At 41.9% G+C, this 23,343-nt stretch overlaps 2 protein-coding genes across 2 annotated transcripts in view; both read left to right on the plus strand.

Annotated features, from left to right (window-relative positions):
* The first annotated feature begins 10,502 nt into the window (after window positions 1-10,502).
* BCDIN3D (BCDIN3 domain containing RNA methyltransferase) lies at window positions 10,503-20,844 on the plus strand. Its single transcript, XM_025882856.2, has 2 exons — window positions 10,503-10,757; window positions 14,218-20,844. The coding sequence occupies exons 1-2, from the start codon at window positions 10,524-10,526 to the stop codon at window positions 14,860-14,862; spliced, it is 879 nt and encodes a 292-aa protein (XP_025738641.1). The 5' UTR covers window positions 10,503-10,523; the 3' UTR covers window positions 14,863-20,844.
* NCKAP5L (NCK associated protein 5 like) overlaps window positions 10,627-23,343 on the plus strand; it is a 50,019-nt gene continuing 37,302 nt past the window's right edge. Inside the window, exon 1 of the mRNA XM_025882853.2 lies at window positions 10,627-10,757. The gene's annotated coding sequence lies outside the window, so the exon portion shown is untranslated. The remainder of the gene's footprint in view (window positions 10,758-23,343) is intronic.

Raw genomic sequence — 23,343 nt, forward strand, 5'->3', positions numbered from 1 at the left:
GGGAAGGCAGATGGGCAGGAAACCGGCAGTATTGACAGTTACCAAGTATCACCTACTTGGTGCATTGAGCACCTTTTCCCAGTCTTTTTTTTTTTTTTTTTGGTCCTCTTTGTAAAACAAAAAAATGTAAAACTGTACATTGTTGAGAATCTATTCCTTCTTTATAAAACAAGCATTCATTCCGTTAGGTGGCATTTATTTAGCTGCCAGCACTGTACCAGATGCTGGGGATACAAAAGACAGGACAGGGTCACTTCCTTCAGTAAGTTCAGAATAAATAAAAAATTGCAATCTTGTATGAGAAAGGCAGTAATAGACACACATCTAGTTGGAGGGAGGGAAATACTCTTTCTGAAGAAGAGTGGGTGGTGATGTCTCACAAAAGAGGACACACACGAACTGGGTCTCAGGAAAGTAGCAATCCTGGGGGGCAGGGAGAGGGTAGAATCCAACCCCAGGGAACAGCCTGTGCAAGGACAGGAGCCCCCACCCCGCACATTAGAGACCTGAGTGGTTCAGCACGACTGCAACAGAGACATTAGAATGGGGTGGGGAGTGGGTGGAGGAGAGGAAGCTGAAGAAACAGGTCAGTTTTTAGAGGACCTTGCAGATCATCTTAGGCACTCAAAACATTGTCCCTGGGCCAGCAGGCTTGGCATCACCCGGGGGCCTGTCAGAAATGCAGATCCCAGGAGCGCCTGGGTGGCTTAGTTGGTTAAGCGTCTGACTCTTGATTTCAGCTCAGGTCATGATATCGGAGATGGAGCCCCGGGTCAGGCTCCTTGCTGAGCGTGGTGCCTGCTTGAGATTCTCTCTCTCTCTCTCTCTCTCTCTCTCTCTCTCTCTCTCTCTGTCCCTCTGCCCCTCCTCCCTTCACACTCATGAGAGTACATTCTCTCTCTCTGAAAAAGAAAAAAGAAAGAAAGAAAGAAAGAAAGAAAGAAAGAAAGAAAGAAAGAAAAGAATGCAGACCCCAGACCTCCAAATCAGAATCTGCATTTTAACAAGAGGTTCAGGTGAGTCATTTGCATATTCATGTTTCAGAAGGCACCAGGGAGCCTGCCAGTCAGATCTGTCTTCCCTTTGTGTCCTTAGTAGGGGAGAGGAAGTGGTTCTTCCTCTTCTCTTCATGGTTTCTTCACCAGCCCCTCTGCCTCCTCTAACGCCAAAGCACCCCAGGCCTCCAGCCTCTGTTCCCTTCCCAGACCTTGCCTCAGCCCCACCGTCCTAAACACACCTTAAAAAACCCTTGACTGTAGGGAACCCCTGGATTTGAAAGATGGTAAATGAAAAGGTAGGATTCTATGATTCTATAAACGAATTCTTTGCATAGCATGGTAACCTTATGAAATTCATTATGCCCAAGCAGTTGTATATGCTGAAACCGTACATAGGTTCAAATAATATTTAGAAAAATTTACAGATGCTAAGTCCATAGTGCATTAAGAATGGGAGCTGAGGATGCTTGGAGACATCATTCCTGACCTTTTCTTTGTAATAAGCTGTGTTGGTTTTTTTCTTTTTCTGACTATAAAAATGAATACATGTGCATTATTGAAAGCATGGGAAATACATTAGTTTGAGGAAGAAAATAAAAGGGCAGCCAGAGGGAAAAACAGAAAGTTTTCAAAACAAACTGGGAGGGGTGCCTGGGTGGCTCAGTCATTAAGCGGCTGCCTTCCGCTCTGGTCATGATCCCAGGGTCCCAGGATCGAGCCCCGCATCAGACTCCCTGCTCCGCGGGAAGCCTGCTTCTCCCTCTCCCACTCCCCCTGCTTGTGTTCCCTCTCTCACTGTGTCTCTCTCTGTCAAATAAATAAATAAAATAAAATAAAAAACTGGGAGAGAGAGATGGAAATCAGGGCATGCAAACACACACACTCTCTCTCTTCCTCTTCCACCCACTCCCTAGGTCCTTCTGGTATGGTTATATCAATAATTATGAATTGATCAATATTGAATGTTTACATATTAAGACTGTAAACCCTGTTGACCACGGGACTATGTAGTATATGGTGATTATTTTTCCTTTCTTGCACAACGTTTTGCTTTTCTGGAGATTAATCGGTTATTGTTAGTTGTTTGTACATTTACTTTCCTATGTCCTTATTATTTCTCTTCACCACCTTAAGTGGGTAAATATCCTCCCAGTATGTTCCAATATACTAGATGTTCTATCATTTCATCTTGCTGACACCATATCGTCTTTCCAAATCTTCTGACTTCTCTAGCCTGCCCTGGATGCTCCGGAGCTCTATTGTGCAGCTGTTATGCGGGCATCTCTCCTCATCTCCATCCTGGGGAATCCCCTTCACCACCTTCCTCTGTTGGAAACCTGCATTCTAGATCCCATGAACTTCCCTTTCTCGGGCTTTCTACTCATTTTGGTGGAAAAACCTTTCCCAACAACTTCCTGAGAAAGAATTGATGGGAAATAATACTTTTGGTTTCTTGCATGTCTAGAAGTGTCTTCATTTTGTGTTCACAATTCATCATTTGGCTGTGTATCAAATGAAAGTTTGGAAATAACTTTCCTTCAGAGTTTCTCTGTCTGTCAAATAAATAAATAAATAAAATCTTTAAAAAAACCTTTTTATTTTAAAATAACTATATGTGCACTGAGGTCCCATACACCCTTCACCAGGTTCCCTCAATGATTACATTTTTTGTGCATATAATGCACTACCCAAACTGTGACATTAACACTGGTATGTGTGTATATAGTTCTGTGACATTTTATCACACGTGCAGATTCATGTAACTACCACAGCAATCAAGACACAGAACCATTCCATTGTCACAAACATCTGCCCTGATCTATCCCTTTATGGTCATATCCACCCCTACCATCCCTGGCAACCACTAATCTGTTTTCCATCTTCTATAATTTTTTTTCCATTTTGAAAATGTTATATAATGGAATCATATAGTTTTTATCTTGCGGGGATTTTTTTCACACAGCATAATGCCCCTGACATCCATGTGAGCTGATGCATGTATCAGCAGTTTGTTCTTTTTTATTGCTAAGTAATAGTTAATGCTACAGCTGTCCCACATTTCATTTAACCATTCACCTATTAAAGGACATTTTGATTGTTTCCAATTGTTGACTATTACAAATAAAGCCCTGCGGTGCCTGGGTGGCTCAGCTGGTTGGGCGTCTGTCTTCAGCTCAGGTCATGATCTCAGTGTCCTGGGATCAAGCCCCATGTGGGGTTCCCTCCTCGGTGGGCAGTCTGCTTTTCCCTCTCCCTCTGCCCCTCTCCCCTGTTCATTCTCTCTGTGTCTCTCTCTCTCTCAAATAAATAAAATCTTTTTAAAAAAAATAAAGCCCTATGAACATTCATGTAAAGGTTTTGTGTGGATATAAATTTTCATTTCTCTAGGATAAATGCCCAGGAGTGTGATGGCTTGGGTGATATGGTGTTTGTTCAATTTTTTTCTTTTTCAAACAGATTTATTAAGATATAATTTACATAACGTAGAGTTCACCCATTTAAAGTGTACAAAGTAATATTTTTTAGTATATTTAGAGCCCTTCCCCTCTTCCCCACTGACCCACAATGGACTGTGACAACGAGGGAGAAATAACCCTTTATTATATTATGGTAAGGTACTGAGATTTGGGGGTTACTTGTTATCGCCTTTAGCCTGCCCTGACTAATTTGGCTCTGTCTTTGGAGAAACTGCCTTTACCTCCTGGGTCTCAGTTTCCTCATCAGAGAATAAGAGGTTCAAAATAGGGGTTCTCTTGGTTGCGTTTCAGCTATAACACTCCATTTATAAATTGTATGGTTATTGTTTCCAAGTGGTTTAAAACTCTGCAAGGACTAATTATAGAACTTCTCAACTATAATAAGGAGTAAGTTCTCCATTTGCAGATGGGTTGTGTTCCAAAAGTCCAGGCAGGAGTCCCTTGTTGGAGTTTCTGTGAGAAAATAGACTTGATATTTTAAAATATACACAGACTCCTGATTAACCCTCAGTCCTGAGGCCCTCTGATCCCCAAATGGAGGCAGTGAGTGAGGTGGAAAAGCAGGGAGCAGGGGCTCTAGGGCATGATTTGAAAGGGAAAGAAGGGAGAGTAAGATGGACTAGACCATGGGCCAAGACATCAGCTGCATAAGGTTCCTTAGGAAGCCATAGAAACCATTATATATGTCAATCGTTCCTGACTTGTATATATTTTTTAATGACTTATTTATTTATTTGTTTATTCATGAGAGACAGAGAAAGAGAGAGAGGCTGAGGGAGAAGCAAGCTCCCAAGGAGCAGGGAGCCCGATGCGGGACTCGATCCCAGGACTCTGGGATCATGACCTGAGCCAAAGGCAGACGCTTAACCATCTGAGCCACCCAGGTGCCCGTATATTTTCAATTCTATATATACACACCTCTGCAGTTTAACTATTCTTGGGTTTATGTTCTGTGCAGGGCAGAGATGAATTTTCCATGGAGCTAATGAAGCTCAAACTTCAGGGTCCTCATTTACTCATAGAACATGTCTAAGGCCCTAGAAATGTGTCTACAGGGTCATTTGTTTTTGTAAAATTTGCAAAAATACGATATTTTAGCTACAGGTGGTTAAAATTTGGATTTCCACTTCAATGTCCCTTCCTTCACATTTGCCCTTGTGTTAAATGGCATTGGAATGGCTACAGGTATTTTTGGAATCCAGCTAAGGGGAAGTTTAGTTGGAGATACACTCCATTTAGGATCTATTCACATGGTTTTAAATTATTTCCATGCATAGCTGAACTTTTACCTGCTGAAGGAATAACTCTAGAAGTCTCTTATCCACCACTATTATGACCTAGAGGTGCAAGGCCAGAGTTCAAATCAAGATCTAAACCTGTCCTACATTTAGCACCTTGTACCAGAAGTATGCAGGAGTGGAGGAAAAAATAAGGCTTAGAAGATGTATGAAGCCAGAAGCTAGTCTGAAGAAAATTCTTCCGATTGTCAGCTGTGCAAAAATATAAGCAGAGGATTCTGTCCATATTGACATCTAGTCAAAGTAAGTTTTGTCCTGTTGGCAATATACTCAATAAAACAGTATATCATTATAAATGTACCATACATTCTCTTCTTTTTTTTATTTTTATTTATTTTATTTTTATTTATTATTTATTTATTTTATTATTATTTATTTATTTATTTTATAATAATAAAATTATTATATTTTAAAAATTTTAAAGATTTTTATTTATTTATTGAGAGAGAGAGAATGGTAGAGAGAGAGCATGAGAGGGAAGAAGGTCAGAGGGAGCAGCAGACTCCCTGCTGAGCAGGAAGCCCGATGCGGGACTCGATCCTGGGACTCCAGGATCATGACCTGAGCCGAAGGCAGTCGCTTAACCAACTGAGCCACTCAGGCACCCCATTCTCTTCTTTTTTGATGGGAACTGTTCGAAATACAATTTCTAAGAGTTCCTATCTTTATATTTTTTGATGACACAAATTATCAAGATCAAAGGAGATAATAAAAAACTCATACACCAATTATAATGAGGTTTTCAAAAGCAAATTGGCTAGTAAATGTAATCAATTTGAAGAGTATATCTAAGATTAGTCTTTGCACAGGATAAATTTTAAAAGCTGACAAATACCACAAATATCACAAAAAACTCCCATAATAATTTGATGAATTAAATGCCAGTCACACTTGAATATTACTTTTTTCTTACATTTTTGGCTACATACTCTTTGGTTGTCTCTTCATATGGCAATGATTCAATAATACCATTTTTTAGAGAGGACAAAAAAGATAATTCAGTATTTTCTTAGCATGGCAGATTAAATTTGCCCTTTATTTTTTTTTAAGATTTGTTTATTTGGGGGGATGGGCAGAGAGAAAGGGAGAGAGAAACCCAAGCCGACTTCGCGCTGAGCGTGGAGCCCGACGCAGGGTTCAATCCCATAACTGGAGCCAAAACCAAGAGCTGGATGCTTAACCAGCTACACCACCCAGACACACCCAAATTTGCCTTTTATTATTTGATCATTTAGAAAAGTCTCTTTCAGGTTCACAATTTGTTATTGGCAATGTCATGTAAATTTAGTTTGTCATCAAATTGGGGAAAAATTTGATCAAGTTTCTTTCATCTATGAGCTAAAATTCCAGAGCTTTTAAAAATGTGTAATTTGGGGGCACCTGGGTGGCTCAGCTGGTTAGGCGACTGCCTTCGGCTCAGGTCATGATCCTGGAGTCCCAGGATCGAGTCCCGCATCGGGCTCCCTGCTCAGCGGGGAGTCTGCTTCTCCCTCTGACCTTCTTCCCTCTCATGCTCTCTCTCTACCATTCTCTCTCTCTCTCAATAAATAAATAAAAATCTTTAATAAAAAATAAATTAATTAAAAAAATAAAAATGTGTAATTTGGGGGCACCTGGGTGGCTCAGCTGGTTAAGTGTCTGACTTTGGCTCAGGTCATGATCTTGGGGTCCTGTGATCTAACCCTGCATCGGGCTCCCTGCTCAGCAGGGAGTCTGCCTCTCCTTCTGCCCTTCTCCCTGCTCATGCTCTCTCTCTCAAATAAATAAAATTTAAAAAAAAATAAAAATGTGTAATTTGTTGTGATTTATTTTCTCATTGTAAATAAATATTCAGTTTTACATGTCTCTGTATTTGTAATCTTTTAAAAAAAATTTTTATTTAAATTCTAGTTGGCTTACATACCGTGCAATAGTGGTTTCTGACTCATCACTTACATAAGACACCCAGTGGTGCCCTCCTTAATCCCCATCCCTCATCTAGGCCATCCCCCACCCACCAAGCACATCCACCCCCACAATTGTATAAGCATCAGGCTCCACAAAACCTGGCCAACTGCAGTGTAGAGCATGCTCCTAGGTGCTGCTATAGCTATTTGAGGTGTTGGGGTGACTCAGGCCCCAAGCCCAGGAGCTGAGTATTGTCAGGTCATCTGGGCCAATCAAAAATGAAAAATGGACACAGGTTCAAAAAGTCACCAGAGTGGATCAAACTAAAATGCCTCTTTATGGGCTCATCTCTGAGGTATTTTAGGTCCCCAGTAACATTACCAGACCCACCTATATCTTTGCTTCTCAAGGATCCCAGGATGAGGAGGAGCCTGCCATTCCCCATCTAGACCTGGTGACTTTATCTTTCTGGTGAACAGTGTTTCAAAAACTCAAAAACATGCCCATGTCCTTAATGGAATCGAACACCTTACTGGCAATAATATATAGTGTTTAAAAAAGCAAACAAAAAGGGTTTACAAAAGCAAGGTGATTCCAGCGCCTTGAAAATTAAGGGTGGTCAGGCGCCTGGGTGGCTAAGTTGGTTCAGCGACTGCCTTCGGCTCAGGTCATGATACCGGAGTCCCGGAATCGAGTCCCACATCGGGCTCCCTGCTCAGCAGGGAGTCTGCTTCTCCCTCTGACCCTCCCCCCTCTCATGCTCTCTCCCTCTCTCATTCTCTCTCTCAAATAAATAAATAAACAAAATCTTTTAAAAAAAAGAAAGAAAGAAAATTAAGGGTGGTCAAGGGTTTGTGCTAGCGCCATCTAGTGACAAAAGGAGGTAAGTTCGGCTCACCAAAATCTCAAAACACTGGGGAGAGAAATGGTACCAGGGCTGCTGTTCCACCCCGAACTTTTTCTGGAAATTGTTCAGAGTACTGTGGCTTACTCAATTCCACTATGACTTTTGGTCTTTAACTTATGTCCCCAAATAGATCAGGCAGAGATGGAAGTATGAAGTACAAACTGGGAGGGCAAGAGACAAGGTCCATTTTAAACTCTGCCAGTTAAAATTTTACCTGCAGATAACATTATCTGCAGCGGTCATACTTCAGTCCCTTAGAAGTTCAGCAGGCCACTGGCTTCATGTAGCAGGAAGCCCTTTAAGATGGCAGGCCAGGTGGGGAGAGGTCAACACAACTCTGCTGACCCCTGGCGGAACCTGTTGGATATTCTGGGCCATCCTGTCTTCTAACTGGAAACCGCTACCTGGGCTAACCCCTCGGTCTCTCTCCTTACCAGCTCTGTTTTTTTCCCTACCTCTGGCTCAGCCCATATTTTGCCTACCTCCATTCCACTTTGTCTGTTTCAGTTCAGCTCCTTTCTTCCTTCCATTCTAATTTTCCTAAAACAAACCTGGCTTTAGTCATCTACTTGCAGTTTCTATTGAGTTTGTTTTTGTTCTCCTAAATTTTACTTCATGTGAGAAGTACACAATATGAGATCTACCCTCTTACCAAATTTTTAAGTGTACAGCACAATATTGTTATCTACAGGCACAATACTGTACAACAGATCTCTAGGCTTTATTCATCTTGCAGAACTGAAACTTTGCAGCCATTGATTAGCAACTCCCCCTATCACTCTCCCCCCCGGTCCCTAGCAACTACCATTATATTCTTTGTTTCTATGAATTTTTATTATTTTAGATACCTTACATAAGTGGAATCATGAAGTATTTGGCCTTCCATGACAGCCTTATTTCACTTAGCAAAATGTCCTCAAGGTTCATCCATGTTGTCACAAAGGCCAGGATTTCCTTCTTTCTTAAGATAAATAATATTCCATTGTATACAATACCACATTTCTTTTATCTATTCATCTGTTCAGTGGACATTTAAGTTGTTTCCACATCTTGACTCTTGTGAAGAGTGTCACAATGAACATGGGAGTGCTACTATCTCTTCGAGAACTTGATTTAAATTCTTTTGGATGAATACCCAGATATGGAATTGCTGAGTCATATGGCAGTTCTATTTTTAATTTTTGGAAGAATTTCCATAGAGGCTGCACCATTTAACATTCCCACCAACAGTGTACAAGGGTTCCACTTTTTCCACATACTTGCCAAAACACTTGTCTTTGTTTTTGTTCTTCGATAATAGCTATCCTAACATATGTGAGGCAATATCTGATTGTGGTTTTGATTTGCATTTCCTTGATGATTAGTAACATTGAGTGTCTTTTTATATACCTGTTGGTCATTTGTATGCTTTCCTTTGGAGAAATGTCTAGTTAAATCCTTTGCCCAAGGGCGCCTGGGTGACTCAGTCATTAAGCGTCTGCCTTCAGCTCAGGTCATGATCCCAGGGTCCTGGAATCGAGCCCCACATCGGGCTCCCTGCTCAGCAGGAAGTCTGCTTCTCCCTCTCCCACTCCCCCTGCTTGTGTTCCCTCTCTCGTTGTGTCTCTCTCTGTCAAATAAATAAATAAAATCTTCAAAAAAAAATCCTTTGCCCAGTTTTTGTTTATGTTATTAGTTTTTCTGCTGTTGAGTTATAGGAGTTCCTTATACACTTTGGAAATTAATTCCTTACCAGATCTATAGTTTGCAAATATTTTCTCCCATTCTTTAAGTTGTCTTTTTACTCTATCAATGGATTTCATTGCTGTGTATGTTAGTTTGATGTCATCTCACTTGTCTATTTGTGCTTCTGTTGTCTCTGTTTTTGGTGTCATATCATGAAATCATTGCCAAGATCAGTGTTTCCTTTTGTTTCTAGCTATCAGTTTCAGGTCTTACATTTAAGTTCTTAATCCATTTTGAGCTGATTTTTGTGTAAGATAAGGGTCCACTTTCATTATTTTGCTTATGAGTATCCAGTTTTCCCAGCACCATTTATCAATACTGAGTTTTCATTCAACAAATATTTATTGAGCATCTTTGCGCCAGGCATTATGGTAGGTATAGGGGATTCAAGGCCGAGAATAACATAATGGTTGCAAGCACATCCTCTGGAACCAGACTGCCTGGGTTCAAATGCTGGTACCATCATTTCTAACTGCATGACCTTGAGCAGGTTACAAATTAGTTGTAACCCACTGTCCTCATATATAAAAAAGGGATAACTACGGTCTTTTCTTCACAGGAGTGATATGACGATTGAAAGAATATATGTAGAGGTCCTAGACAGGTGTTTGGCTCCTGATAAGCACTCTCAAGTGCTGGCTCTTAAGGCATGGTCCTTGCCTCTCAAGGAGCTCACAACTTACAGTTGCCCCTATCCACCTGACTCACTTGGCAGTCAGGGCCATCTTGGTCTTCTGACACTTCAAGTGACCTGTAGCTCCTGGCTACCTTTTCCTGGAACCATGGGATGAACCGGGTGCAAGTTCCTGTATCACAGATTCTTTGCGTGACTCTGGGTAAGTAATTTCTACCCTCTGGATCTCACTTAATGCACTTGTAAAGGAATGTAGCTGGACCAAAAATGATTTCCAACATCCCAACAAACTCCTTGTTCTGGGTACCTCAAGTTGAAACTATGTCAGCTTGGGCAAGTCACTTAACCTCTCTGCGCTGCCTTCGTTTCCTCACCTGTAAAATGGGATAATATTACTACTAACCACCCCCTAGGCTGCGATGAGGGTTCAACAAAGCAACGCAAGCCCGGCTGGCAGCGCTCTCCCGGTGGACGTCAGCCTTCAGAGCCACCCGCCTCTGCCATTCAACGCACGCGCGCTGGTGCCCGTGCCGCTCGCAAGCAGGCTTCCGATTTCCGACTTCCGGTTCCGCCGGGACCCAGAGGCCAGACTGACTAATGGCGGCGTCCACGAAACAGGCCACCGGGGGCGTTGAAGAGGCCGCGGCGGAAGAGGAACCGCGAATTCTGGAACCCGGGGCAGCCCCATTTGGAAATTTCCCTCATTATTCCCGCTTCCATCCTCCAGAACAACGACTCCGCCTCCTGCCCCCGGAGCTGCTTCGCCGGCTCTTTCCTCAGAGTTCCGAAACGAGGCCGATCGTGGGGCTCGACGTGGGGTGTAACTCTGGGGTGAGTGACGGGGGCGGGGTCGGAGGTCGGGGAGCCGGGCAGTTGGCTTCCTCCGCTTTCGCTGGGGCTTTGGTTCGGGCATGGCGTCACACCCATCACGACTTTTCCAAAAAGAATTTAAAGGCGTCGCGTGGGTGAACCCCGTGCCGCTGCTACGGGACCTCTAGGGTCCCACCACCATCTCTCTTAGGAATCTTGGAGAGGAATAATTTTTAACTCCGTTCCAAATTCCTGTGTCCCCTCCCGTGCGTTCGCCACCTCCCGGCCAAACCTCATGTGGGAAGGGTCACCGTATTTGGGCTTCCGGCATTTGCCTCCTGTCCAGCGTAGCTGGCGACCTGGCTTCAGAGACGGGGCTTCTGGAGGCCCACCTTTGGGAGCGTAGGGTTGGGACTGGTTTACTGGGAGAGATGAGCCGGGGTGACTGATTCATGTTTGGAATTAAGATTCGTGTGCCCAAAAAAAAAAAAAAAAGATTTGTGTGCCATATAGTGTAGGATGGACCCTGGAGCCAAGTGGATATTTATTTATTTATTTATTTATTTTTAAAGATTTTATTTATTTATTTGAGAGAGAGAGAGAGCATGAGAGGAGGGAGGCTTAGAGGGAGAGGCAGACTCCCTGCTGAACAGGGAGCCCAATGCGGGACTCGATCCCAGGACTCCAGGATCATGACCTGAGCCGAAGGCAGTCGCTTAACCAACTGAGCCACCCAGGCGCCCTGGATATTTATTTAAAAAGCATTGAGTTGACTGAGTACAGTGGAGAGGATCGAGAGGGAGAATACAGCTTCCTGGTGGAGGAAGGCATTGCCCTGTCTTCTTACCGCTATTGTTAAGCGTAGAGTGATTATAGTGAAATCACATCCAGAATATCGAAATGTCTGACACCTATTGTAACTACTAGCATATCCTAGAGAAGCAGACATTCTGACCCTATGATTGCAAATTATAGGCATGTAATAAAAAGTAAGTCTCTACTCCTGACCCTAAATTCTCCTTTCCCCCTACACAATGGCATCTGCTGTTTATAATTTCTTGGGTGTGCAGCCTATGTGTACACAAGCATTTATGTATGTATAAATATCCTACCTCTTTTAGCTTTATACATAGTAGCACACTATTTTTCACCTTGCTTTTCACTTGATGATTTGGAGGTCACTCATGTCACTACATTCTTTTTTAGCAGCTTCAAAATTGTATGGATGTACCATAATTTATAGGGTGCTTTGTTTACATTTCTAAAACGTCCAGGCCCCACTCTAGACCTACTGATTCAGGATCTTGGGTGATTGAACCCTTGAGTCTGTATTTTCTTTTTTTTTTTTTTTAAGATTTTATTTATTTATTTGACAGAGCACAAGTTGGGGAGCGACAGGCAGAGGGAGAGGGAGAAGCAGGTTCCCCGCTGAGCAGGGAGCTCAATGTGGGGCTCCATCCCAGGACCCTGGGATCATGACCTGAGCCAAAGGCAGACACGTAACTGACTGAGTCACCCAGGCACCCCTGTATTTTCTTTTTTAAGCTTCTAGGGTATTCTGAGATTGGGGAATTGAGGATGGAGAGGGTGAAGAGATGTGGAGTGACTGATGGAGCAAAATGACTAGTCAAACTGGCATACCCAAAATCAGATTGGAAGAGGGAGCCAGAATAGAAATAAGTATGGAAATGGGGAGAAAATTAAGCAGCATAGTATAGGACCTTCCTACTCAAAATGTGGTCCTTGAGCTACAACATCAGTATGACTTGGGTGGCTTATTAGAAATCCAGAATCTCAGGGGGCGCCTAGGTCACTCTGACAGTTAAGGGTCCTATTCTTGATCTCACCTCAGGTCTTGATCTCAGGGTTGTGAGTTCAAGCCCCGAGTTGGCTGCATGCTGAGTATGTAGCCTACTTAAAAAACAAACAAACTAGAAATACAGAATCTCAGTCCCCCCCCCAACACACAATCTATTAAATCAGCAGCTTTATTTTAATAAGATCCGTAGGTGTTATGCATATCATTAATTATTAATATGGATATTAAAATGTGAGAAGCCTGGTATAGAGGAAAGAATCTAATGTAGCCTAAATCATTCCATGTACTGTGTGACATTGGACAGGTCACTAGCCTCTGAATCATAATTTTTAAAATACAGAATTTTTTGTGAACTATGCCACACGTATAGAAAAGTGCCTAAAACATAAATTTACACTTTATGAATTATTATAATGTAGACACCTTTATCACAATAGTCCAGATCACGAATGAAACATTGTGAGTACCCCATGAATCCCTTATATCACTTCCCCTGTTCATAAACTGCCCCCTCCACCCAAAGGTAACAACTAGCCTGACTTTTATTATTTACTTGCTTTTCTTTATAGCTCACTATTTTTGTATCTCTAAACAATGTAGTTTAATCTTACCCATTTTTGAACTTCATATAAATGGAAGCTTACCATGTATTTTGTTTTGTGTCTTGCTTTTTTACTCAGCATTATATATTCAACATCGTCATCCATATTGATGCACTGAGCTGAATTCCTTCATTTGTAACTGCTATTTAGTATTCTGTCTTAATGAATATACCACATTTAAGTATCCATGCTACTATTATTGGACATTAGGTGATTTCCCGCCACACTTTCTTCACTTGCAAAAAGGCCTAAGTATTTTCCTTACAGGATTGTTGCACAGAGCAAAACGAGGTGATACATAAAAATGCCTTGAAAAAATGGATTAGAACAACACAAATTTGAATTGGTTATAATGGTTATAGAAGTCAACGCTAGAGAAAGGAGATGGTGACTTGTTTGAGTCAAAAAGGTGCTGAGATGGTGAAAATCACAAATCATTAGACTTGGCTAGAAGGAAGATCAGCAGCGACTTTTGGGAGTAATGGATGTAGAAGCAGAATAACTCTCAGAAGGGGGTGGTGAAGCCAGGTAGTAAAATTGAGGTTGTAGAGTGAAGGCTAAATGAGGAATCTCTGGAATCCAGACTTACCCAACTACAAGTCTGAAAAGCAGAGTTTTATAAGATGGTGCTTGCTCTGTTCCTCACCTTCCCGATAAGGAATACAGGTTATGCCCTTGGAACTCTTTCCTCCTCACTAGGGTCTGAGATACCTAAAAAAAGAAAAGAAAAAAAAGTGAGTTTACCAGCATATTACTTAAGCTGGGAAAGACTGCTCTCGGCTCCTTTGCTGCATTCATTTGGCTGTAACTTTCAACCATACAACCCAATGTACCATCAATGTCAGGAAAGTATAGAGAGGACACATTATAGCCTGAGACCCCTGGAGGGCGCTGAGAACCTGCTCTGTGGAAAACTTTTTGGGCAACCTCCTTAGACTAGGAGCTTCACATCCTATAAAGCCAAGAGTAAGTGACAGTCCAATGGGATGATAAGAGAGAGGTTTTTCTTCCATTCACTGGTTGAGAGCTGCAATGACAAAGCTCTTTTGGATTTCTCTAGGATCTGAGTGTGGCTCTATACAAACACTTCCTTTCCCTACGTGATGGGGAGACCTGCTCAGATGCCTCAAGAGAACTCCATCTACTCTGCTGCGACATAGATCCAGTCCTGGTGGAGCGAGCTGAAAAAGAATGCCCTTTTCCTGATGCCCTGACCTTTATCACCCTGGACTTTATGAATCAAAGGACCCGGAATGTTCTCTTGAGCTCTTTCTTAAGCCAGTTTGGACGTTCAGTTTTTGACATTGGCTTTTGCATGTCAATAACCATGTGGATTCATCTGAACCACGGGGACCATGGCCTATGGGAGTTCCTGGGTCACCTTTCCTCCCTTTGCCACTACCTCCTTGTGGAGCCACAGCCCTGGAAGTGTTACCGGGCAGCTGCAAGGCGTCTCCGGAAGCTGGGTCTTCATGATTTTGACCACTTCCGTTCCCTTGCCATCCGAGGTGATATGGCCAATCAGATTGTGCAGATCTTGACCCAGGACCACGGCATGGAATTAGTATGCTGCTTTGGCAACACCAGCTGGGACCGAAGCCTTCTGCTCTTCAGGGCAAAACAAACCACAGAGACTCATCCGATTCCTGAATTACTGACAGAGGAAGGGAAAGAAAGGAACAGATTAAGATTCTGGAGACAGTGAGACAGGAAGGCAGGAAGACCAGGAAAGAGATACTGAATACTAAGAATTAAGTTAACTTGCCTCAATTCATGATTGTAAGGCAGCCTCAAAACATGGCAGAAGCTTTTGTCCAAGACATACAATTGAAAGAATCAGTATCTATTCCCTACTGTTTGAGTTGATCCTGGAAGAGAATATATCTGTGGAGCAATGAGCTGGGTTATCCAGATTGAAATGGCCTAGAGAAAGTGATCCTGGTTCTAGGATATGGAAGGGGCTGCTTCCAGTGGTTAGAGACTTATACCAGGCTAACCTTAGAATGTATCAGTTTCGTGGGCAACTTGAATCTAATCTGGCTTCTTCAGGCTTTTTCTGGATTTACTCATCCTGCCTTTCAGGCAAAACCTCACAGTACAATCTGGAATGAAGAGTCACTGGCCTGGGTAAAGGAGAGGGTAGTAAGAAAAACATCTTATCTTTCCAGAGCAGGTCAAGTCTCCAACATGCCCAGGTCCAGCACAACAGGTAACAGATACTGGCCAAAATGTACTGACTAGCATTTATAAAATGTTTAAAAGATTTAAATTATGAACCCAGTATCCAGCTGGTACAAAGAAATTAATGAAGTGGGACTGTATAATTATATATAATAAAAGTGACTTGAATATGATTTAGAATGCCCTGTGATTCTGGCATAGGTAGGAAACTTCTGCTTTTAACCACTCTATCCAGGGAGGTTTCAGCTCAAGAAAAAGAACCTCACCCAAGCTCAGAATGGAAAACATGCCAGAGAGTAAGTTAATTCAGGACTTTTTTTGTTAGCGTCCTCTGCCAAAGCATACCGGTATGGGGGTGGGAATATGTGCAGGGAAGCAGGCATAAAATGCAGTCTATAATTGGATGACTTTAGCATCAATGCTATGGGATAGGTGTCACTGATGTTTGTCAGGTTTTGATACCTATGAGTTGAGTCCAAGGGAAAATGGAAGATGAAGAAAGATTTGTTTGGTGGAGAGTAGATGAGAAAACAAAATATACCTAGCTAAGAAGGGAGACTAGATTGATGAGCTTCAAAATCCTTAAGATCCTATTATTTTCTGAAGTTATAGGAGGAGTAGGGAATAAGAGAATCTGAACCACCAGTTAGACATTCGACCTTTTGATGGAGAAGTTAGTAAAAGTTCCCGCTAGAGAATTTCAGCTTCATGCATGAGAGAGCAAAAACTGGTGCAGTCCCTAAACGATAGGAGAATGGAACCAAAACCTTCATTTAGGAAAACCAATTTTTCTATTTTGTGCAGGATAATTATGTGGTTGGTGCTATTTCCAATCTCAGACTCCAGTACTACTTTTCAGTCTTTTTATATTCCTGCTCCTGATCACTTTCGTCTTAGTGACTCTTCTAGACCTTTACCCTTCTGCAGGTTCTTGACTCTGTATCCCTGCTCCATTAATCTAAGCAGATGACCTAACCACCAACCAGCGCCATTCTTGTTTGCTGTGTCAGGAAGTCTTTTCTTGCCCTCAGTCTTAAACCCCTGCATCTTCCCTCCTTTTCACTTCTGAACTTACCCAGTGAGCTTTTACCCAAATAACCTCTGCCCAAATTCCTGATCCCAACCTCTACTACCTCTCCCAAACTGTGCTTTATTGAGGATCCCCTTGGTGTATCCTTGGCCTCATTGACTCCTTCCTGTCCACCTGCCAACATGCTCAATTCTTTCTCATCTTGAAAACCACCAACTTTTCATCTGTCCAGTCTCCCTTCAAGTTTATTCAGTCTCTCCCTCCATATCTTTACCGTGAAACATGAGCAAAGCCCTTGAAAGAATAGACCCCATGGCATCTGCTCTCTCATTTCCCATTCGTCAATGACCCCCCTGAATGCCAAATCCTGAGGCTTCTTTTCAGTCTTCCTCCTGGGTCATGGCACTATTCAGCACTACTGACCCTTTCTTTGAACTGCTCTTCCTTGGTTTCTTCACCATGCCCTTCTCCCTTTATTTTCTTCATAGCTATCTCTTAGTTTTTCTCTACTCTTAAAGCAGTTAGTTCAAATTTTAATTGAACTTAAGTTACCTGGAGAGTCCTGGATTCATCTCCAGAAACAGTGATTCAGGTTAGGAATGGGGTCTGGGAATCAGTTGGTTTGATTAGATTTGAGTTTTTCCTGCATTTTTTTATTGTGGTAAAATGTATATAACATAAAAATTTACCATTTTAACTGTTTTTAAGTGTACAGTTCCATGGCATTAAATACATTCACAGTGAGGAATCGGTTTTTTGTTAAAAAAAACCCCAGGTGACTCCTGGCAAACCAAAATAGACCACACTCTGGGTGCCTGGGTAGCTCAGTTGGTTAAGCGACTGCCTTTGGCTCAGGTCATGATCCTGGAGTCCCGGGATCGAGTCCTGCATCGGGCTCCCTGCTCGGCAGGGAGTCTGCTTCTCCCTCTGGCCCTCCCCCCTCTCATGTGCTCTCTCTCTCTAATTCTTTCAAATAAATAAAATCTTTAAAAAAAAAAACAAAATAGACCACACTTTGATTGCTTAGGGTCCCTTAGGGTCCATCCAGTCCTCTTCTACATATTTTTCCTCTGGTGAGTTCCTCCACTCCCATGCCTTTAGTGACCACCTATATGCTAATAACTCCCAAATATATTTCTGGCCCCACCTCTACAGTTGTAGATTAATATTTTTCCTGTTTTGTAGTCATATCGTCCTAGATAGTTCTTAGTCACCTCAGAGTCAACAATATCCCAAAGCAAACTCTACCCTCATTCCACACCTAATCCTATCTGTTGTTGCCATCCACCCATTGCTCAGGCTGCAAACTTCAGTTGAGTCTTCTCACTTATACTCCCCACATTGACAAAGTCACAAAGTCCGGTAAATTCTACCAAATATATGTAAGTCTCATTTATTCTATCCATGTGGCTGGTGCCTACCGGGCATTTCTGTGTTAAGTCATCCTCCCTCTAATCCCTACTGCCAGTGTTCCTTTCCTCAAATATCTAGTTATGCTAGTATTATGCTTAAAAACCTTTAGTGGTTTCCTAGTGCCTAGGGTCCTGTCCTTTATCCAGTGCCTAAACCAACGTTGTTCAATAGTAGCCACATGGTATTTAAATTTAAATTAAGTAAAATGAAATAAAATTTAAAAGTTCAGCTCCTCAGTCATTCTAGCCACACTGGAGGTGTTCAATAGCCATATGTGACTAGTGGCTACCTTATTAGCACAGATTTAGACCATTTCCATCACTGCAGAAAGGTATACTGAACAGCGCTGGTCTTCATGCTTTTCCTCCACACACCAGTCACACTGAACTCACCTACCACCCTGTCAGATGTGCCATTTCCTTTCATATCTCTGAGACGTAGCACAAACTCCCTGTTTCCCTTCTTTCTCCCCCAGCTCTACCACCTTGCAACCTGGTTGAACCGTTTGTCCTAAAAGATGGCTCAGATGTTACATTTTGTCAGAAATCTTCCCCCCAACTCTTGTGGCACTTTGCATTTGTTACTACGTTCTAATGGGGACTTTGCGTGGAAGCCTCTATTATAGTATTTACCTCATTATATTGTCATTATTTATATGGCTCTGCCCCCCACATAATACTGATCTCCTCAAGCCTAACTTACCTTTGTACATTGAGGCCTAGCACAATGGCTGACACATGGCAGGCTGCTGAGAAGTACTTGTTGAGTTAATATATGAATGAACAAAAGAGAAATGTACCTGAATTCAAGTACTGAGAAGAAAAGGGAGCTCTATGATTGGGCAGAAGACTGCCCAGGAAACTGAAATGGGGAGAAATTAGAAAATTGAGAGAGAGAGATAAGCTTAGCCTTTGGCATGGAAGTTTGAGAGTTTTCTCAAACATATCTTTGCGATAAAATGTCCATTTTGGGACACCTGGGTGGCTCAGTTGGTTAAGCATCTGACTTCAGCTCAGGTCATGATCCCAGGGTCCTGGGTTCAAGTCCCCATGTTGGGCTCTCTGTGCAGTGGGGAACTGGCTTCTCCCTCTGCCCTTCCCCTCCCCACCCCCTGCAACTCATGCTCTGTCTCTCTTTCAAATAAATAAAATCTTTAAAAAATAAAAATGTCCATTTCAAGGCCTGGGCTATTGATGGTTTGGTATAGGACAGCAAGACTAGATAAAAAATTTGGAAGTCATTCATATACAGTGGGGTTTAAAGAGTAGTAAATTCCAAAAATACATGAATATGATGAGAGGCCCAGGTCCTAGGTCTGAGGGCTGCCAGTAGTTATTGAGTGAGGGGGAGGGAAGGAAGAACCAAAAGAGGTCTGGTTAGAAACAGGAGAAAAGGAAAAAAGATAATAATATAGCACCATGTGCCAGACAACAAAGCCAAAGCAGAGCTGGGCTCTGAACCTGGGCAGTGTGGCGGCAGAGTCTGGGCCTTGGCTACCATGCCTTGTGATGTCACAGAAATCCAAGATTGGGAAGAGACTCCAGAGAGCCAGTGTAAAAGAGCATGAGCTTTGGAGTTAACTGTGCTTCCTCAAGTTATATGTTCAAACCTGAGAATAGGGACCCAGCCAGGCCACGCTTGGCTATTCCAGATATTCTTAGAAATCCCCTCAGAGAAGTCGGGCCTAATTCTAGGTTGAGTAGTACTCTAGGTTGAGTACCTGAATAGCACTCCTGCTGCTGCCTACCATTAAACAGGCTTGGCCCTCCTGAGTGTTTTGGAAAAGCATTTGGCAGCTACATAGAGCAGACACAGACACTCTTAAGTCTCTCTCAGTCCTAATTACCTTCTCACTGTACCTTTGACTCGCCAGCTACCCTAACCTTCCCCTGAATTCCTGAAATTCCCAATCTGCCCCAAACTTTGATCCCTGAGTAGGACCTCCTAAAAGTGAGTTTCAGTCTGTTTCATGCTTAGGAGGTAGGAATTCCAAGGCCACCTCCAGGGTGTATTAAGATCCTGAGATCAGTCAGATCCTTCTCAGCCCCATGAGATCAGTTTTGACCCAGGAACAGTGCAGTGGAAAGAATCAGGTTTGGAATTGAGATCTGTCAGTAACTCATTGCATGACCACCCTGTTCAAGTCACTTAACCTCTCTGAACCTCAGTTTACTCATCAGTACAACTGAAATCACAAGACCTTCCTTTGCCTATGCCCAAATGAACTGGAGGGTGGACAGGTATTTTGCAGAATATAGAGTGTTAAAAACAAGCTGCTATGACATTCTATAAGTATGCCACAGACTACAGCTATGTTTGTTAGATTAAAGGCTTATGAGAAAAACATCTCTTCTCTGTAGAAAACATGCATCTTACTATCTCTAACAGTTTGTTTTTTAGGACAAGAAAGTAATGAGAAGTTCAGCTTCAGCACTACAGAGCATTTTAAAGGAGGCAATGCTGGGAGGGAATGATCACTGCTAATGGCAATGAGGCCAGTTTATGATGGTTTCCAGTGATCACAGTGGTTAAAGATGTGAATTTACCTACTTCTCTGTAAATCTTAAGGATACTTTGAAACCTCGTGACTCTGCTGCTGGCGCTCTCTCCCTTCACCAGGGCAGTGCAAAGAAATGTATATGAGGCTGGGGCAGGTTGAATAATGGCCCCCTAAGATGTTCACACCCCAATCCCTGGAACTTGTGAATGCCACCTTAGATAGCAAAAGGGACTTTGTAGATGTGTACAATGTATAGATAGATTAAGCATTACAGATTTTGAAATGGAAAGATTAATCTGGATTATCAGGACAGACCGTAATGTAATCACAAGTGTCCTTACAGGAGGAAAGCGAAGGAAGGTCTGACCACAGCAGGAGAGAAAGTGATAGAAGCAGGAGGTTGAGTGACGTGAAGAAGGGTTGTGAGCCAAGAAATGCAGTTAGAAAAGGCAAGGAAATGGATTCTCCCCTGAAGCCACCAGAAGGAATGCAGTCCTGATGACACCTGAATTTTAGACTTCTGACCTCCAACACTGTAAGAAAATAAATTTGTGTTGTTTTAAGCCAGTAAGTTTGTAATGATTTGTTAACAACAGGAACAGGAAACTAATACAGGGACTCTGACTACAATGAGACTAGACTACAAGCCAAGTGGCACCTGTCCCAAATAACTCCTTGATGGCAGAAAATGGCCCCAGTGACCAAAGGGATAGGCAGGGGCTCCATCTACGTGGGTAAATGAGGAATCCTCAATCACTAAAACCTTTGGGAGATGCTTCCGTATCTGAACCTGACCTCTTCTATTGGCTGAGCAGTTACCTGACCTGTTGAAAGGAACTGTTGTATTTCAAGTCTGTAGCAGTTAGTTTCAGAGAAGATGTATAGTATTCATGAAGATGAGGCCTTGATACCATGAAGGTATTGATTGCATACTGGCTTATGAGAGCCTTTGGAGACAGAATATCTTTGGCTCCAAGAGATCATCTTATTTGTCCTCACCAGCATAATTTAGGAGCCAACACTAAGTTTGATAAGCCTTCTTTAGGGACAAGAATAGACAATGGTCCTGGATATACTTTAACTTAAAATATATATATATGTATGTTTATAACATGTGTATATATGTGATCCAGTACTGATCACATAATGATCATTTCAACATGTAGTCAATATAGAAATTATTAATGAGATAATGTTATATTATTTTTTTATTCCATCTTCAAAATCTGATGTGTATTTTAACTTGGAGCTTGTCTCAATTTGGACCAGCCAATTTCAGATGTGGCCAATGCATACACTTTTGTGGCAAATCAAGAAGTATTTTATCAAATTCCTTCTGTATGCCCAATGTGCTTTTAGCTGCTTTGAGGGGTAGGGAAAAGTAGATTAAACCCTGGACTTCCAGAGGTTAGATTTGACGCACTCCGTAAATATGTTAAAGTTGAGAAAAGGAGGGGCTCAAAAAAGGCAGCACGTTATGTGAGCTTCAGCAAAGGAAAAATCTTTGTGGGCTACAATGGGCATGGAAGACTTTCTAGAAGATATGGGATTTGAGCTCTTCCTGAAAGGAATACAGCTTTTGCAATGATGGACAAGAGGGAAAGGAGCATGCCCTGTGAGCCTGGAGAAAGGAACCTTTCAGCAGAGGTACAAAGGAATGGGTGTTGTGTACATTGAGAACAGACAGGACTAACTGGTTTATAATGGAGATGTCACTCTGAGCAGTACTGAGAAATAACAGTGGTCTTCGCCATTTGAGTAGATTTTGGATGAAATGAAAAGAAAACCCATAAACATACTAGAGAAAAAATGTTTTAAAAAAGGTACTTTCTAAACATTAAAAGCCATCAGGGAAAAGACCAATAAATGTGACTACCTATGGCAAAGGAAAAAGAAAACCCAGTAAAGTCAGAAGACATACTCCAACTAGGGAAACAATTTGCAATACATGTGACAGACAAAGGGTGAATTTCATTATAACACAAACAACTCTTACACGTCTATTAGAAAAAGACATTCACAAAAAAATGATAATGGCAGACAAACACCTGAAAACTTGTTTAATCTTACTAATTACATGCAAATAAAAAATGCACGAATATTTCGGCACTTACAATAATATTCACAAATTTTTTAAATGGTGATGGTGAGAATGTGGGAAGATAGGTATTCTTACACCCTGTTAGTGGGGATGGTAAATTAGCATAACCATATGGAAGGCAATTTGTCGATATTTATCAAAACGTACACTGCACATACCCAGGAATTCCACTGCTAGGAATTTATCCTGTGGATATACTCACATAAATATGCAAGGATGTATGTACAATGTTATCCATTATAGTTGTCTGATAAAAGTGAGAAGCTGGCAACAATCTAAATGCCCATCAGTAGGAAACAAATAATATGGTACAGCCATGAATGGATTACTATGCAGTTGTTAAAAAGAACAAGATAGTTCTATCTATGTTAAAATGGAAAGGTCTCCGAGATACTTTAAGTGCAAGAAGTAAGGTGCAGAACCAGTATGAATGATAAGATTCCACTTTTGTACCTTTTAAAAAGAATATATACATAGGAGGTAATAAAACATCTAAAAGTGAAAATCAATTTGCAGTATGAGCATATTTAGTCATATTGAAGAATCAGCCAGAAAGTTTAAGTGGCTCATTACTGGAAATGGGAAATGCAGCACATAATTGCTCTTGTGTTATTTGGTTTGTTAACCATATGCACATAATGCTTTTTTTTTAATTTTTTTTAAAGATTTTTATTTATATGAGAGAATGAGAGATAGAGAGCACGAGAGGGAAGAGGGTCAGAGGGAGAAGCAGACTCCCTGCTGAACAGGGAGCCCGATGTGGGACTCGATCCCGGGACTCCAGGATCATGACCTGAGCCGAAGGCAGTCGCTTAACCAACTGAGCCACCCAGGCGCCCCGCACATAATGCTTTTTAAAAATAATGAATTTTAAATAAGTTTTGAAATTAAGTAGTATCTTTCTAAAAATAGCCTTCTAAAAGAATTATCATCGCCTGTTGCCCCGCCCACCTGCCTAACT

This window comes from Callorhinus ursinus, unplaced genomic scaffold (assembly GCF_003265705.2).
Source record: "Callorhinus ursinus isolate GAN/ISIS: 27379988/994484 unplaced genomic scaffold, GSC_fseal_2.0 scaffold44, whole genome shotgun sequence".
Taxonomy (NCBI): Eukaryota; Metazoa; Chordata; class Mammalia; order Carnivora; family Otariidae; genus Callorhinus; species Callorhinus ursinus.

Coding starts and splice junctions, on each gene's coding strand:
- BCDIN3D (XM_025882856.2), top strand. CDS start 10,524: ATGGCGGCGTCCACGAAACAGGCCACCGGGGGCGTTGAAGAGGCCGCG. Junction 10,758..14,217: donor ACGTGGGGTGTAACTCTGGG/GTGAGTGACGGG, acceptor GGATTTCTCTAG/GATCTGAGTGTGGCTCTATA.